Source organism: Centrocercus urophasianus, unplaced genomic scaffold, assembly GCF_019232065.1.
Source record: "Centrocercus urophasianus isolate 14NV4802_14NV808 unplaced genomic scaffold, USGS_Curo_1.0 seq_10, whole genome shotgun sequence".
Lineage (NCBI taxonomy): Eukaryota > Metazoa > Chordata > Aves > Galliformes > Phasianidae > Centrocercus > Centrocercus urophasianus.
Genome location: NW_024884142.1, coordinates 13388636 through 13407293, shown reverse-complemented (window position 1 = coordinate 13407293; position 18658 = coordinate 13388636). Strand labels below are relative to the sequence as shown.

The window sequence follows — 18658 nt, the reverse complement described above, 5'->3', positions numbered from 1 at the left end:
CCCAGGCGCAGCGCCCGGACCCCGCGGTGCCGTCGCCCCCCTCCCTCAATCAGCGGTGCCCCGACGGCGGCCCCCGCCGCCCGCCTACCTTTCTCAGCGCTGACATTCTAGTGCATTATTCACCGGGCAGGTGCGGGCTGGGCGCGGCGGCGCCGCCGGCTCAGGGTCGGGGAGAGCGCGGCCGGCAGCGGCAGCAGCGCCCTACGCCCAGCATCCCGCCGCCGCGCGCGCCCCCGGCGGCTCTGCGCGGCAGCGCGCCCCCTACCGGAGCCGGCAGACGGTGCAGGTAAGGGGGGAGGGAGGGGCCACGCGAGGAAGGCACGCCCCCCGTCGCCGTGTCAGCCAATGGAGAGACCCCGAGCTCTTGACGGACGGGTGCGGCGGGGAACAGGAAGGAGGACGGGCGCGGGCCGGCTGACTGTGCGGTTAGGTCGGGCCGTGCTGGGCCATGGCGCTCAGCAGGAAGGAAGGTGAGGTTGCGGCAGGTGAGGCGAGCTGGGCAGCCTCGGCGGCGGTCGCCCAACGCGCTGGGCGGTGCTCTGGTGGTCTCTTGCCTCCGCCCTGCTCGCGGCGGGGCTCGGCCGTCCTCCTGTCCTGACTCGTCCCGGACCGCTGGGGCTGAGCGGGGTGGCAGGCGGCGGCAGGTCGGTGTCCGCGCCCGCCCCGAGTCCCGCGCTGCGCTCGCTGACCGCCGTTCCCCGTAGCGCCGGGCTGCTATGGAGACGGGACTTGGTTCGGTTCGTTCGGCGTTTGAGGGTGTGAGACCGCACCTCGCTCTGGAAGAATGCGGTTATAAACATCGGTGTTTGGTAAAGTGCTGTGCTGGTTGTTGTACGGTACGGCTGAGCGCTGGCCGTCTGAGTTCGTACCGTCTGTAGTGGCCGTGTGAGCGACTCGTAAGTTTTCACACAGTCCCAGACCCGACTCTCACCTAATTGATAGAGTGCGAGGTCGGTGGCAGCTCTGAAGGAGGTACGAAAGCAGAGCAGAGCTCTCTCGGTTCGAGATACAGCTCCATCCCATAGCCTGCGGAGCGATCACTGTGTATGCAGCATGCCTTCTGATAGGGCAAGGCAGGAGGACAGATGAGTGTTTTGAGAGAGAAGGTTAGCCAGTGGGGAAAAGAGAGTTTCGTTAGTGAACGTGGGACTCTGGGGCTGAGAGGAAGGAGAGCAGGTTTTGTCCAGGGGGTGGTGGGGCCCCAGCCCTGCAGATGCCCACGGTCAGGCTGGATGGGGCTGTGAGCACCTGACCTGGCTGTGGTGTCCCTGTTCATCTCAGGGGGTTGCACTGAATGGCCTTTAAAGGTTCCTTCCAGACAACTCTGTGAAATTCTAACTGACCCCAGCTCTGTTAAACCACAGATCAAATAGAAAAACACTCCTTTCTGTAAGGTGGAAGAAAAAGCTACGGTGATCTTGCTTGAGTTATAGTTTATACCCTTTAACAATAGAAGCCACTCATGTGCCTCTCTAAGCAGTGGTGGTTTGAAATTGGACAGAAAATCCAGCAAAGAATAGAAGGCTGATAGCATGCAATGCGGGCACCTGGGTTGAAATAAAAAAGTTGAAAGAGTCTGCAGCTTCATCTGAGCTGGCACTGCTGCTGATGGCAATAAGTAGAAGATACTGAAGATTGTTGTTTGGTTTTGTCCGAATTAGAAATGAACACTGGAGTTTTTAATTTTGCTTTGAACTTGGCCAAAAGATAGTATAAAAAGGCTGGTCAGCAGCTTGTTTGGGTCATTTGTCACTGGAAAGGATCAAAGTAACTTGTAGTAAACCAGCAGTGCTTATAGGCAGAGATCTACTTGGGAATGGGCTGGGAAAGTACAGTTCTCATTATTGTGGTGTTGCATGTGTAGTTTTTCTTGTTTTCAGTTGCATATATATCAATGATGCATAGCAGAGCTAGGTTCACTGAGCAGTTCTCATTCAATGCGTTATCAGCAGAATGATTATCCACAGCGGACAATATATTTCATTGCTGTTAATTATTAGTTGCTTCTTCAAAGCCATATTAATCACATTAATTAATCATATTAATCAATTAAAGCTTGCGTGGTTCCAAGATAAAGCTGCCATACAGGCTGACACGGTGGTGGCCTGGTAGGGGGTAAGCAGTGAGGTGCTGGTATTGCTGCCTTGCACATCACTGACCTTCATTGCTAGTAAGTGCTACCAAGCCATGTGAAGGATGATCCAGTGCTACTACGGGCTTCCTGTTTGGGGGGGTTATACTGGAAATGTGGTGACTGATAGCCAACACCTCCACTAACAAAAACATTTTGAACAGAGAGTATTGCGCTGCAGACTGCTATTTCAGTGTTTTTGTGGTGAAACTTAGGTTTTGGGCAGGAAGCTCCTACTTGTATGAAGGTTGGAAGGAAACTGTAGTTCTTAAGTTGTTGTTTTTTCCTTTTGATTTTAATGGCTATATTACGTACATGTACTTGATCCTTGCATCATATTTTTTTTTTTCTATTTGCTAATTAAGAGCAACTCTCCTTACAGATCTTAATGGGGTTATTTTTTAATCTATGTAATTTTTCTGAAAACCCTGTGAGGATCTTTTCTTTAGGGTAAGTGTCTTTTAATAGGTTTTTACAAATAAATGTGATCTAGAAATGGAGTTTGATGTCTGGCAAGGGCTGTCTGTGCTCTACAGAAGGTATATTGACTGTGTGGTTTTGTGTTTTGGCTGGCTTATAGAATTTGGTTTTTGTGGTGCTTTGTTTGCTTATTTGTTGATGGGCTTTTTTGTTTTTAGCTTTGGTGGTTTTTGGTTTTTTGTTTGTTTGGGGTTTTTTTGTTTTTTTTTTGTAGGGGCGGGAAAGGTGTCTTTTTTCTTGGGCAGCTCTCAATGCATCTTGCAGTCAGTGACCAAAGATTTATTATGGCTGATAGTGATCTAAACTTTATTTGAGAAAGTGGGTTTGTTTATTTGGATAGCAGCTAAATAAATCGGTGATAGCAATGTTTTCTGTGATTAAATGTAGGGGTTGCACTGGAATAAGCACGGTTGAATCTGCCATTAAAACTTATTAGGGGTTGGAGGAAATAAATTGTAGGCTGCTGTTGCTGAGTTCAGCTTTGAGCCTGAGTGAGTAATGTAGCCAGAGAAGGAGGCTGACATGGTAGGAACAAAGAAGCAGATGTGGTAGATCCACCAGCTTTGTATTTAGGAAGTCTGTGAGGGTAACACATGCAGATAACTGAATGTGATGTTTCTGATGTAACGCGGCCTTTAGGGTTCTTAGCAGTGGAAGGGGGTGTGTTGGGTTTATTGAGATTAGGGTTCTTGGGCTTTTTTTTTTTTTTTTTCGTGGAGAAATCCTTGAAGATCTACCAGGCTGTTTGCCATGGGCAGTCTTTGATTTCTTATAGAATCAGAAAATGGTTTGCATTGGAAGGGGGACACCTCCTTCTAGACCAGGTTGCTCGCAGCCCCTTTATGCTTTTGGTTGTCTCTAGTTCAAAAGGATTGCAAAGAAAATAGCCAACAAGTGTCTAGAAACTTGCACTTCTATGGCTTGCCTAATGATTTATATTATAGTGCCCTTACAACTACTTGAAAGAAAGGAAAATCTGTCATTGTAGCTCCATAATGATGGGCTATTTGACATGATATTGATTTTGTTGTTAGAGGCACGTGGGAACATCTGTAGCAATTGCTGGATATTATGCAGCAAATACTCAAGTCACAGCTGAGTGTGATGTATTTTCTCCCTGAGGAAGGCTAGATGGGCATGCAGTTGTTTATATTCTATGTATTCTATTTGCTCAGTGATACTTCTGGCAGTTTCAAGGTTTTAAGACGTGTATTCTGAAATTCATTTCAGTTGCTTTCAAGTGGAGAGAGCAAGTTCTTTTTAGAATTTTTTTTTTCTTTTTTTTATCGGTAACCTGTAGTCCGAATTGCTTTTTTCACTTGTTTAACTTAGAGCAGTGCTTCGAGCAGCTGAGTTACAGTTTGTTTTCCATGCTACCTGCAGCACACAGCAGAGGATCACCCAATACCAGCAGTGTTTCTAAGTTAGAATAGAAAAAGACCCTCCAAGACATAGCAAAAGCCTTACTGTAGTTGCTCAAAGGAAAAAGGCTACTACTTGAACTCTAGCTTGCGTGTATATGCTTGATTTGCTCCTCTCAGGCCATATAATCTTTGCGTTCTCTGAAGCAGGAAGAAGTTTCTAGGTTAAAGTAAGGCTTGAACTTTCTGAAGTTTGGGCAGTTTACACAGCCAGTGTTTGTAGGATTTCGGTGACCAGTGGTGTTTGAAGTGCACAGCTCGTGGAGCTTTGCTGAGGTTGGTTACTTTTTTTTCCTTCTTCACCACCCCTTGAACTCTCATCTCAATAAATAAATAATTACACTTGGACCAACTTAAGGTAGCAAGAAAGATTAATTTTATTAATTTTAATTATCAAACTTGTTCTTCTTTATAAGGATAGGTGTGAGACCTTTATGTTTTGAGTGAGATCTGTTTGATCCTGCAGTATGAGAGAAGTGTGATGACACACCTAGAAACATGGATAGTGTGCACAAATTGATGCGATGGTGCAGATGCTTTATTTTCCCAGGGTAGTAGTGAGAGCACACAGTTAACAAGGTTTTGCTGTGGGGCAGACAGGGTTCTCATGAACAGCTGGAACAAAATCCTCCTGTTCTCACTGTGTTGACTGTGTAACTTCTTGTTATCTGTGTCATGTCAAGTCAAGTTTATTAGATGTCTAGGAGCTTGCAGTCGCAATTAAAGTGGCCTACTGAGAGATCCCTAAAGCCTCTGTTGAGACAGGATGGCACGATCTATTAGTCAGATTCTTATTGAACTACACAGTCATGCAGAACTTGCTGACAGATGTAACACCAGTCGTACTGATTTGAAGCTGCAGGGTGACACAGAGATCATGCTTACTGAAGCTGAGTCAGTTTCATCTTAGGTAAGAAGGGAAAACAAATGTCTGCTTTCTGTTGTGTGTGTCTTAGTTTTGAATCTATGATTGCCATGAGTCACGTTGGCCTGGGGGGCCGCAGGTCAGTCTGAGTGGTACAGCAATGCCTCCTGAGACTTACTACTTAATTTAGGTGAATGCACAGCTGTGGGTTATGCAGACGCTGTTTCCTTTCTCCTCTACTGACATCTTAAGCTGTATACTTAAATAAGTTGCTCTTGTTCAAAAGTTGCCTCCAAGAAGGGAGAACGATGTATTACTGTCAGGTAACAAAGTGTTTTTTCTTATACTACAGAGCATAGCGCTAGGTGAAAGGTAAATGGAGATGCAATGTAATGGACTGCTATATCATAGCACAAAGCTGGAAGTTCTTTATTACAATTCAATAACTGCATTAAGAATAAGGCAAGTAAAAGCTAGGCTATTAGTATCCGATTTTAATGTCTAATGGGGCATGGAATGCTGATAAAATTTTGGAGAAAATGATGTATGAGATCTTGACGCAAGCTGTAAGATAGTGAGGTTAGTGTTACACAGATTAAAAATGACAGCATCTCAGCTTCTTGTGAAGCTCCCCATGATATAAAGGTTAACAGCTGTACTCGCATGCAGGTAGCTCAAACACAATTTGTGTGACCTTGAATACAAGTATATCCTTCTGTTTTATTTCCAAATGGGATGTTTCTTCCTTTTCCACCTAAATATGTGATGGTAGCTTTATTGAGAGTAACGTTTTCTGGTGTATAGAATGCCTATGAAATAAATTGTAAAACTGTTCCTGTGTTTGGACATTCAGCCAGAAATGTACTTTTTTCCTTTAAGCTGTCATTCACATTTGATCACAATAGAAAAATGTAAAAGCTGTATAAGGAAAATTGATTAAACAGTAGAAAATACTCAAGTAAACCATTTTTAGTGTTTACACTTCTTGAAGGGCTTCCAGAGTCTCGTGGAATATGTTGTGTGTATTCAGTGAGGGTAAAGCAAAATATTTTCTGCCATCTTCAGATGGGTTAGCCTTAGTGATTTTTCTGGCTTGAAAGTGCAAGTGAATTCCACCTTAAAATGTTAAGCTGAAAAACTACTTGGTAAATTCCTCAAGAAGGAGTTTCGGAGAATAGTAGTGCCTTTGAGAGACAAGGACTTTCTGGAATTAAAAAAAGAGAGAATCTTACTATGCAGAATTATTCATTTGTAGGTAAACACTGCCAGGTGGAAACAAGATATTGTGGCTGATCTGCAGAAGGGCGTACTCTTTGACCCAGACCTCTGTATTTATCTACAGTGGCATCTTTCAAGAGATGGATGGTCTGCCCTAGCCTGCGTTTTCTGCAACAGCTCCTTCAGTCCCTGCTTTTGTCATGCACTGTTGTTTAGCTGTCCTCATAAGAACCTGTTACCATAGCTTCACCTGCAGGATGAGGGATGTTTATAGACTGTGAACAGAAAGCAAAATAATGTGAAATTGGAGACTTCCCATTCTTCTACATGTAAAATTGTACTTTGAATGTATCTCAGATTCTGTATGTTTTGTACCAGTTATTTGTATCTTTTGGAAAGATCAATTTGATTGCCACCCATGCTGGTGTTTTGCTTTCATACTGTTGCGTTCATACTGTTTGTGGTGGAATGGGAGTATGTCAGTCTTAGCAGAGCTGAACTCATTGGTAGCGAGAAAATGATAACCTTTTTCTTCTTCTGACTTGGACAGGGGTACCCCTGTTATAAATATGACAGATATCCTTGTAGTGTGAACACTTAGGCAACGTGGTGTGTAATTGTATTCATAGTATACTTATTCTCTTCCTCATATCCATTTCAAAAATGGGAAAGTTGTATATATGTTTGTCTGTTGGTAGTTACATGTGAGTGAACTTGACTGGAAGATTGTCTTTGAACTGATGATTTGTGGCTTTGCTTTTGTCTGGAAGCAATGTATATGTGGCTCTTCTTGTATTATGAAACTTTCTTATCAGATGTGCTGTGCATTGATTTCCATTGACTGTAATGGGGCCTCTACAGTTTAATCCCTAGTGAAAGCATTTTAGATGCTGAGTGACTGGCCAGCTGAATACTCTTCAGTTTTCTTGGGGGGCCGGTTAATGTGTAAACAGTGTGATGTCTTGCACATGTCTATCAATAGGTGTTGTAACTGCAACTGCATGTTGTTTGTACTGTGCAGTATAAGCAGGGTATCTTTTGTCTTTTGGGAACTTGCGCTGATTCTTAGCTATAGCTCTGCATGCTAGGCCAAATAAATAAGAAGTCGATCAGCTTGGCCAGTTGAGCAACTCCTTCAGAAGTACAAAAGACCTAAAATACGAATGTCCATATTGTATGATAAAAGATGAAGTAAGCATTGTTGAAAATGGTTTAAGGGAATGGAAAACACCTCCTAGCCAGAAGTCCTTATCAGTTTTCTATCTGCTAGCTGGTAAAAATGACAATCTGGCTGATGTTTTCTGTATGTAGTGATCTCTTAAAATACTTTTGTACCTTGTCTCTTCAGGTCTTAGTGAAATCCATCTATCTTTTATTTTTTTTCTTCTGCAAGTGGTCTCACTGAGTGTCCTGGTTGAGAGTTGACTATGATTAGAGAAGCAATGATGATTGAGGTATCAGGGGGAAATTCTTTACAGAGAGAGTGGTGAGGTGCTGGAACAGGCTGCCCGGAGATGTTGTGGATGCCCCGTCCCTGGAGGTGTTCAAGGCCAGGTTGGATGGGGCCCTGGGCAGCCTGGTCTAGTATTAAATGGGGAGGTTGGTGGCCCTGCCTGTGGCAGGGGTGTTGGAGATTCATGATCCTTGAGGTCCCTTCCAACCCTGGCCATTCTATGATTCTTACACCTGATATAAACCATGGCCCTATGCAAGCTGCTCTAGCTGACCTAGTTTGAGCATTAAATGATGTCTGGAGGTCCTTTCTTGCCTTAACTGGCCTGTGATTTTGTGGCAGTTCTGTAAAATAAGCATCCCAAAATAGCCTTTGTAGGTGGTATGATACTTGGAGAACAACAGATCCTTCAACGATTATAATTCTGTTGAATGTTGGAGAATAATTCTGTGCTAACAGAGACGAACTGAACATTTTGATGAAGCCTTGTCCAAACATTCTGTTCATTCCGTTGTCTTCTGTTCTGCTGTACTCTTTTCTTCTCTGCATTAGCCAAAAAAATGAGTTAACCTATCTTGCACATGAGATGGTTTCAGAAGAAACTCCTGACTTCCCAATTTGCACAGCACTGCTGTTATTAGGAGAGAGATCAAGTAGGGCGAGTCGCGAGCCTCTCAGAGCTCTGTGTTTGTTGCTCCTGGTGCCATTTGTTTTATTCGTGCTGCCCAACTTACATGTGAGTAGGCAGCAGGCAACCAATTGAGAAACGCTGCGGGGGTGCTTACAGCATATGTGGCACGTAGCCAAAAGCAAGCGTTCTCCACAGAAATGTTTCTTGAGGACGCAGTCTCCTCCTACACTCAGCTGGACAGGAACACTTCTGATGCTGATCAGAACGTTATTTGTTCAATTATTGAAAGTGTTTTTGCCATAATCTGTAGTGCTAACTGAGTTTTCAGTTGTGCTGTCAACCCCAGGAGAATCTCTGTAAATCTGCAGTGCTATTCCTGTATTGGCACATGTGCAACTGTGGGTAGGTTGCACACGTACATAAGACAAGAAACTTAGTGGTGTCAGCTGAACACTTAGATACCAAACAATACATTTAACCGATGGAAGGCTTTTTCTTCTTAGGAAACTGTGGCAGAAAGATCCTGGATATTCATTGGTATCTCTACCCGATGTGCTCTGTACTTTCTCCTGAAGTTTGTTTTCCTTCTGTGATGTCAAACTGCAGGCACAGAGTGCTTTTTCAGTTTTCTGATATATTTGTTCTTCACTGTTTACATAGGCGAGTTGTCAAGTATTAGCCACTTAGCAGCTTACTACCTGTTACAAGTTGTTTTCCTTCCTGAAAATGTTGGCTTGTTGTTGTTGTTGCTGGGTAGTTCCTGGAAATATGCATCTTTGAGAGTTGCTTCAGCTCAATCATGAAGTAGGAAAATCCAGTGTGTATCGGTTACAAGCTGCTTGCTTTAGTAGCATTGTGCATCTTAATCTGGAAAGCAAACTTGTTTCACTTCTGAAATCTAAATGGAAAATGAATTCAGAAGACTAAAGAATGTATGGGTTTGGGGTTTTATGTTTGTAGGTATATCAGAATTGAAATTTTCTTAAAGGATGCATCAACTCTTCTCTTTGTATGGTGTTTACAGTTTTCTGCATTGGCTGCAAGACTCCAGTGCTTTTGTTTGAAGCCGTAGAAGTACAACAGAAACCATGTATTTTGCTGTAAAATGACTTAAGCATATAATAAAATCATAAAGAAGATCCACACTTTAAATGCAGTTATTTTTTGAATGAAAGTAGAGATTACTGTTCTCTATTATTGACTGTTTAAACTGGTGCTTACAACTACTGTAGGACAAATTGGGCTGCTTTTCCTTTAAGTAGAAAACTTGAAGTCTGTAGGATTCCTGTGAGGAAGTAGAGCAAAGTCTCACTCTAATGTTTTAACTGCTGGCCATATGCATTTTTATTTACTGCTTATAAGTATGACTGTGGCTTATGTACTGCTAGAGTCAGGGGGAAGGAGGTAGGGTTGCATGTAAGCAAAGTTTGGGATCTTGGTTATTTCACTAGCATTCAGTGTAACTCAGCTTTTTTTTTTTTTTTTTTTTTTTTTTTTTTTTTGTCAAGAATGCCTGTCTTGTGAACCATCAATAACTATGAAAGTCAGTTTAACCAATATTGTTTGTGCCATGTCTTCTTTCTGTTGGCTTTATCTTCAGAGACTTGCTTCAGATTCTTGATGGTCTGAGTTTACCTGTGTGTATGTAATGAATCCAGATTCCATTTTCATTTTATGTAATACAACTACTGTAGCATTTGGAAAACTTTGTTTCCCTTGGTGATAACTAAGAAACTTTTTTTCCTAGCTGTTTTTAACTAATATGGGACCTGGAGGGATTGTATGTACCTAATCTTTTGGCTTAGTTCTTTAGCATGTCAGTAATTGGCTGTAAGGATCCCTGGAGTAACTCTTGAAGAGCACAAGATTGAAAGTAACTTTGGGAGTTTGTTCTAGTCTTTTTTGTTGGAAACAGCCCTGTAGCTTTTATAGAAGTTTAGAGTTCAATGAAAGAGGTTTAATAACTGCCTTATTTTATTTTGTTTATGAGAAGATTGTAGAAAATCTTCTAGATGTCTATCATTGCACTTAGCTTGGCAGTTCTTATATATCGATAGTATTTTTGTGACCTGGTCTTATACAGCCTTATTCTTGAGCTACATAACACTTCCTACTATTTCATACTTGAAGTTCTTCTTACATTTCTTTGCTCATGCTAAACAGCTCAGGATTTGTGTTCTTCTGTGTCTTGCTGGTTATTGTAGAAACTTCTCTATACAGCAGACTTAAATTTGCACAGTGTTTCCAATGAGATCTTTCTGGAGTTGTATTTTAATGCAATACGTTTTCCTGTCTCATTAAAAACTGTTTGGCTCAGTAGGATCTGGATCACACTGTCATTACACACAACTTTAATCACCCTGGTGGCTGAGTCTCTGTCGTGATTGGTAATACACACAGGTTTTCTTGCACAGTCACCTCTGGTTTATTAATCTCTACTTAGGAATTTTTGCTTGTCTTCACAGAATCACAAGGTTGGAAACGGCCTGCAAGATCATCTAGTCCAACCACCCTCCTATTCCTATTAGTACCACAAGCTACTAAACCGTATCTCGTAGCTCCTCATTCAGGTGCCTCTTGAACACAACCAGGGACGGCGACTCCACCACCTCCCTGGGCAGGAGGATGCTCATAAGCATCGAGGCTACCCCAAGAAAAATGTAGTTCTTAAGGCATTTTTCTCTTTAATCTTTATAACCTTGTTAACAGAGGCAGTGTCAGTCTAGCTTGGTCTTTCCCTACAGCAGAGGAGCAAAGATTCTCTTAGAAATTGTGCCAGGTATTTCTGTTAGTAGTATTACTGTGCATTGCCTCCCTTTCTTTTTTATCTTTTATTTTTTTTTTTTTTTTGCCATGTCTGTAATAAGATTTCCCTTGTGCAATTTTGAACTACATTGGTGCAACACTCACAGCTGTGACCCTCCACTACTTCACTACGACATGGACCTCAAACATGCACAGTCTGGGGTCTGGCAAATTCAAGTACACCCAGCATGCAGAGTCATTTTTAGTTGATGATTACAGAAAGAGTAATGCTTTTATCCCCTTTGGTAGCTTGATTTCAACAACGTGTATCAGTGATATAAACAAAACTTATCCATTGCAGTATTAAAGTCCTGTCACCTTCTTAAAAAAGAGGACAAAAAATGTGGCAAGCAGTTCTCCACAGTTGTGTGCACTCATGTTTGGATTCTGAAGATGCTGGCGATGGACAAGTCTTCCCACATGTGACACTGAACTAAAAGAACAAGTAATTAAAATCACAGAATCATTAAGGTTGGAAAAGATCTCTAAGATTGTGGAGAGGTGTGGATTTGAAGGATGGACTGTTTGATGGATTAGGAACTGGCTGGCTGGATGCAGCCAAAGGGTTGTGATCAATGGTTCTTTGTCAGAGTGGAGGCCGGTCACAAGCGGTGTCCCTCAGGGGTCGGTCTTGGGACCGGTGCTCTGCAGCATCTTCATCAACGACACAGACGATGGCATCGAGTGCATCCTCAGCAAGTTTGCAGGTGACACCAAGCTGAGTGGTGCTGTTGACACGTTGGAGGGAAGCCAACCAGAGGGACCTGGGCAGGCTGGAGAAGTGGGCCCATGAAAACCTAACGCCCACCTGAGCACACTGCTGGCTCATGTTCAGCTGGCTGTTAGCCAGCGACTCCTGGTACTTTTCTGCCATGTGGCTTTCCAGCCACTTGGATGAGGTTATTGTGATCGAAAGTGCAGGATTTGGCAGTTGGTCATGTTGAAGCTCATCCTGTTGGCCTCAGTCCTTTGATCCAGTCTGTCCAGATCCCTTTGTAGGCCTTTCCTACCATAAGGCAGATCAGCACTTCCTCCCAGCTTGGTGTCATCTTTGAACTTGCTGAGAGTGCACTGTGTCCCCTTGTCAAAATAACCGATGAAGATATTGAACAGGACCGGTCCCAACACTCACTCCTGGGACACGCTGCTGTTTGCATATAGATTTAACTCCATTCGCCACCACTGGGCTTGGCCATTCAGCCAGTTTTTTATCCAGCAAGCCGTACACCTGTTTAAGCCATGAGCTGCCAACTTTCCCAGGAGAATGCTTTGGGAGACAGTGTCAAATTCCAGTGTGATTAACAGGGAGCTCCAAGACATGGAGACCCCTGAGCTGTGTTCATCAAGGGTAGAGGCTTTGAACTTCCATCTGTTGTCATAGTGTGGCCGAATGTTCAGAGTCATCTTTCTTCAGTAACACATAGCTATGGAGACATTCTTCTATGCATTGCAATATACATTCTCAATAGAACTCAGAAAGCGTCTTTAATTTTTGGCACATTGCAAATAATGTGTTGTCAATTGTACCTCAGAGGATCAGAGCCGTGATAAACTACTTTGGTAGCTTTTCAAGACCTGTTGTGCATTGGCCGAACTCAGAGCCCTGTTGAGCCTGACCTGAAGTGTCTCCAGGGTGGGACATGCACTGCCTCTCTGACAGCCTGCTTCAGTGCTTCACTGCCCTTATTTAAAAAAAAAAAAAAAAATAGAAAATAAATTAAAAAAAAAGTCGTCTTCTATCAAAAAGACCCTGCTAAAGACTCTGTCCCCTTCTTTCTTACAGCCCACCTTTGGATACTTAAGTGTGCCTTTATTAATTCTTGCTTAGCCTATATCCTATGAAACATATGGATGTCCTTTCGCTTTTTGGGAAATTAGGATTATTGAAAGCAATGAAGTGCTGTTGTTTATGTATGTTGTTCCTTTTGGCACATCTACACCACTGCCATTCTTTGCCCTTAAAATTCTTTGCTTCTTTCTCTCACTTGCGATTTCTCATCTGTTAGAACAAAGCAAACTCCAGAACTGAGAGCGCTGATATGTTTGCTGTATTTCTTGCAGCAGGGCTCTCCTTCTTCCTTGTAATTGGCTTCATATTGCTGTTCATCTTTCTTTCTTGTTCAAGTTCAGGCTCAGTTCTGGAGATAATTCCCTTTAAACTATTCTTTCTCTCCCAGACCGAAACACTACAATTTTCAAGAATATCTTCTGAAGCTTAGTGGGAAATATTAAATCATTTATGTCTTATGTGTGAGCATTGTATATGAATGTGGTGACTTTTTTTGGTTCTGATTCTGAATACCATATCCTTAACTTTTCTGTGCTTTATAAAGAATTAATTAGATCATTCAGAAGCGTATCTCAAAATTGCTTATGGTGGTTAAGAAACATCCATCTGCTATCAAGAGTAAAGTGTTCCTGGATCGCTTTCTTGAAGGAGAGTATAAATCAGCGTAGATCTTTCCTCAGTAATCCCTACTGGAAAACAACAGAAATAAATATGTTTACATAGCTGTGCTACTGGAATGGTGAGAGTGAGTCTTATTCTGTTTTGGAGCTCTGATAAGAAAGTTATTTCTCTGATAGATACTTTGCTCCATGCATTTTCTTCAGTCTTCTCTGAGTTCTGGGAATCTGAGGAGTTTTTACCAGATTTACAGATAGAGCTCTGGTGCTGCATAGTTCCAAACAAGTTAGGGAGAGTTCTAAATGCGGGAGAAAAGCCATTGAGTGGTGAGACTGACCAGCCTCCTGTAGTTAAGCCAACACTTGTTGACATAACAGGATTATTTTTTATTACTAGGGGGTTTTTTGTTTGTTTTTTAAGTAATTGCAGTAATAGAACCCCGAGGAGACAGTATCCTCTATCATCTGAGAGGTTTTGGTAGCTCAGCTCTGAGAGACTCTTAAAGCCAAAGCAGAGTGCTTGTAAAGCTGTTGTGGGGTAGCAGGATAGATATTGTTTCATCAGTCTAATTCCCTTGTTGGTATACAGGAAAACTTGTTGCAACAGTGTTGGACCATGGGCAGATTTCATTCATTTATTTGTTTATCGCAGGCCGCAACACAGTTAGGATTCTTAATATCTCAAGCTAAATTAGTCAGGTTTTTTTTCTAACTACTTAGGAATGCCATCTTTTAAAATTTTCCCAAGGAAGGTTTACCGCTGGGGTTCATTAATTCCTGCTGTACTCAGAAGGCTTGAAGTATACCTGGTTCCAAACAGGCAACTTGTTATGCCCTAGATGTCACTGCTACCTGTTTCCGTTCTGTTGTGGCTATTGGGCTTATTGGTTTCCTAAGGAGATGCCTGCTGTACTCAAAGGCATCAGATGCACAAGTGCTGCAGGCAGTAAAGAGCACCCAGCTTCTTCTCCCCTTGTTCATGCTGAAAACCAGAAAGCTTTTGTGTTGGCAGCTGAACTACATCTCTTCTGAGTAAATACATTGCTGCTACTGATCTAGACATTTATTTCTAACCAAGAGGGTTTTTGTTGAAAGTATGCCTTCCTAGGTATTTGTACCTTTCAAGGGCAAGTGTTTCAGGTTGCTTTCTCAGACATCGGTGTTACAGATGAAGAGAGTCCGTAAGAATAAATGTGTATTAAAAATGATCTCGTGTGTTGCCTTCTGAAGCAATGCCAATGTGCATATGAGTATAGTTTGGATATTTTTAAAATGAAGAAAGGAGCCATTCTGGGGAGAAGTGAAATGCGAACAGATGACTTGGGGAGTCCGACTTCAAGTGAGGAGTGGAACATCTACTGTAGCTACTAAGGAGGGTAGCTACAGCAGATTTGGAGAACACTTACCTCCTTGGTAAGATTTACCATTATCTCAAAGAAGTACTTGTTTTGGGTGCAGTACAGTACAAGTGCCTGAATCTGGGGTTGGTTGAAGTGTTGCAGTAGCTGTGCTCACGGAGAAAGGGTTCAGGGTAAACCTCTTAGACAGCTTCCTTTAGAGTCAGAGTTCTTCACAAAGCAATTAGGTTTGTCTTACTGTACTTGTTGGTTATTTCTCTTCTTTCCTTTGGAGTCAGTAACTGTGGGTTTTGTATTTCTAGTGGAAGAATACCTGGGCAAGGAAACTTCAGAAGGAAAAAGTGTGTTTGGTACATACTGATTTGTTGGTGTCTTTCTGCAATAATTATCCAGCAAAATGGTTGTTTTCTTGAAGTGGGTATCTCTTGTAGCTTGTATCAGTATATTTGATGCCACTTTATCAGGAGTATGTGTAGTAAAACTAAATTCAGGTGAAGCTTTCTGCTCAAGTGACTCTTCAAGCTCGGCTCTTTTCTTGGGTCTTTTTATAAGGTCAATGATTATTCAAGAAATTTGGTCCAAACAAAAAGTGATTATGCATAAACTAGTAGGAGCTCAAAAAAAAAATCCAAGACATTCTTCCCTGCAGCTGTGACATGACAATTGAAACCCATCACCAAGGCGGTGTGGGGAGATGATGGGAAGATGGAGCTTGTATCTCCAGGACTGGGAGTTCAAGGATTTCCCAACTCAACGAATCTGATTCTTTAGCTGTAAAGTTAGGCCATTTATTGAAGGGATCTGTGAACTGCTACTGTGTATTTCTATAAACTTCTTTAAGCAGAATTACTTCAAGAATCTGCACCAAGTCACTTGTATGAACCGTATAATTTCTGTTAAAATTGGAATTAAAGTCAGATATTTTCCTCTGAATCTCTGTTCCCTCCTTCTCGCTCCCCGTCTCCCTGCAATATCTGGTTGAAGGTTTGGAATTTATGAAACTGGGGATCATAGAATCACAAGGTTGGAAATGACCTATAAGATCATCTAGTCCAACCGTCTCCCCATCACCATTGCCACCACAAGCACTAAACCACATCACGCAGCACGTCGTCCAGACGCCTCTTGAACACTGCCAGGGACGGCGACTCCACCACCTCCCTGGGATTGTTCTGCAATAGACAAAAAATCAACAGAATGTTACTTGAACCAATTGAAATGTACATGCATTTGTATACAGATGATAATTTTGTTAATGACTAAATTCTTTGCGTATATTCCTTTTCTTTAATCAAATGATGCTTGCATTTGACTGCAGATTGCAGGTGAAATGAGAAGGTAGCCCATAAATAAGAGCAGTTCTACTTTGGTAGAAATGATTGTGTTACCATGTGTTTCTACTGCTGCTTACCAGCTTTTCTATATGATTAAGCAGTTTTAGCTTACTGATTTTTTTTTATTTTTTTTTTTTTTTAATGAGTGATTCAATTGTAATGCCCCATCCCAGGAGAGATCTGTACTTCAAGCAGCTTTGTAACACTTCTGTAAGAAATCTTTAAAAGTATCTGTTTTAAAAGAAAATTAAAAATAAATGTATTTAGTCTGGAAATGTACTGTGTTAATTTATTGCCAAAATCTAGTCAAATAGAGCACTTTATAAGTCACCTTGCTAGTGGTCCCTGGGGTTTCAAAGCTGGTCTATTCTGGCGCAGTTTAGGATTTTAATATATTAAATCTTCAACTTTATTACATGTGAGAGGTAGGGACTATTGAAGACAGATTTGCACTGGATATGAGGGAAACTCTTGTGTCAATTAGCGTTTGGTTTCATGTACTTTCAATGTCTTAAGCTACCTTTTAAATCACTGATTATTTTTTCCCTATTTAAAACTCTTCTATTACTCCACAGTGTTCATAAAGAAAGTGCTGAAACGCCTCTATCCTGAAACTTCATCTTCTCCTGTACATGATTCGAGTGGAAAAGAGGAGGCGGTTCTCATAAATCTGGGCTCAAAATCCAAAGAGAATGATTTGGAAAATGTTCAGGCTTTGTCAGCAGATGCTAGTACATCAAGTGGAACACTCAGCAAATCATCTCGAGGTGAGACTGCACGCTCCTTTTTCTGATAATATGCTTTTAATATAGTTATTTGAGAACAGTGTAATATCTACTACTTTTCATCCAATTGATGCTAGCAGACAAATAAAAGGGCTACTGGTGCTTAAAATACCTGTGGTCAGTGCAGAAGCCTTCCAAAATCATCCTTGTGTATGTGTGTGCATGTATCATTAGCAGTAACTAATATGAAATTGTGGGTTCAGGAGTTGGGCTCGATGATCCTTGTGGGTCCTCCTACCTCAGGATATTCTATGATTGTTTCTGTAATCTATTTATCAGTACAATTTTCTAATTGTTACAGCTCCCCTCAGTTATTAGAGATGCACCCAAAGATCAGGCGTGTGAAATGATCCAGCACTAATCCCTACCCTTATGTTGCAATAGAAACCCCAGGTGCCTGTAAGCACAATGGAAGTCAAATGCCAATTCAGTCAATGTATTCATATCCTGCTGAAGAGTATTATGTTCAGTAAATGTGCATGTGGTAAAAGTGACGCACTATTTTGACAGGTAGGTAAAAGGCCACTGGCAAATGGGTTGTAAAATGTGGATGCAATGCCAGAAGATGATGGAGTTGTGAAATAAAGTAGCTGTGATATTACTTGCGGGTGAAAGGCTCTTTGCTCAAGTATGGAAAAAGTGTGAATTGCTTTGTGTTGTTTGTCTACAATAAAGTTTGCATAACTGAAGGAGGCAATTAAACTGTTTGACTTGAAATTAAAAGCCATGTTTCCAGAGAGCATCCTTAGGGATGGTGCTTAGAGCTGTTACTTGCAAATAAGGAAGTGATGATCACAGATGTGGTCATAGACTGGAGATTGAAGTCCTGAAAGAAGTAACTGAATTGGCTGGTAGAATTAGAACCCTGGACTTCATGAGAACAGATTTCTCTGTTGTTCGCAGGTCTAATTGTTAGGATCCAGTGGAAGAGTGATCTAGATATGCAAAGGAGCTTAGGAGAGCTGGTTAATCTTGAAGAATAACTTTCCCAAAGCACGAGAGTGGCCTATTTTGACATGCAGAAAGTGAGCAGTTTTGGCAGGATGCCTGACTGCTTTCAAATGCATCAAGAAGCACAAAGGGAAGATGAGGCAAGACTCGCCTTCACAGGTCTTGATAGCCAGCTCTTTGTTCTTAACAACCAGGATAAACAACTGTGAGATATTGGCTACTTGCATTTATGGACTGCTAACCTCATGGAGGGAAGCTCATACAATACAAAAAGCAGCTCTACAGAAAAGGACCTACATCACTGATGAGCAGTGCATCCTAGCAAAGGGGACTGACTGCGTGTTGTGCTGTGTTAGCACTATGGCCAGCAGGTTGTAGGAAGCAATCATTCCTTTTGTGAGACCACAATGGATTAGCACTTCACTTTGAGACAGTTTTGGAGTGAGGCCATACTGAAATTACTGTGATCAGTGGGCTCCTTTGTAAAAGAAAGGTAGTTACAAACTAGAGTGGATCCAGTGGAGGACGCCATGGTACAGAGTGCTGGATCACAAATAAGGTGAGACTGAAAATTGAGCTTGTTTAGTTTTGAGATCATTAAGAGGAAATCTCATTACTTTCCTATGCCTATTTAGTAGTTAATACAGGGAATATTTCTTTCAGATGTTTAACAACAGAGCAAACATGTTGTGACAAGTGTAATTCTAGCTAGATACTGGATGGAGGGGGAATGTAATTCTGTCTTGAGACTGATGAAGCATTGGAATAGGCTAACTAGACAGGGTTGTGATATCTCCATCCTTGGAGGTGCTAAAAACTG

General features: G+C 41.9%; 1 protein-coding gene across 7 annotated transcripts in view; it reads left to right on the top strand.

Moving 5' to 3' along the window:
- The first annotated feature begins 381 nt into the window (after positions 1-381).
- ERICH1 (glutamate rich 1) overlaps positions 382-18658 on the top strand; it is a 97221-nt gene continuing 78944 nt past the window's right edge. For 6 of the 7 annotated variants that reach the window (XR_006168212.1, XR_006168211.1, XR_006168210.1 and 3 more), the window contains exons 1-2: positions 397-485; positions 16678-16869. Coding sequence is in view for 2 of the 7 variants with exons in the window: in XM_042815025.1 (XP_042670959.1) it covers positions 449-485; positions 16678-16869 (229 nt within the window). In the remaining 5 variants the exon portion in view is untranslated. Of the gene's footprint in view, positions 486-16677; positions 16870-18658 lie in introns of all 7 variants that reach the window. The other variant, XR_006168215.1, reaches the window with a different exon arrangement.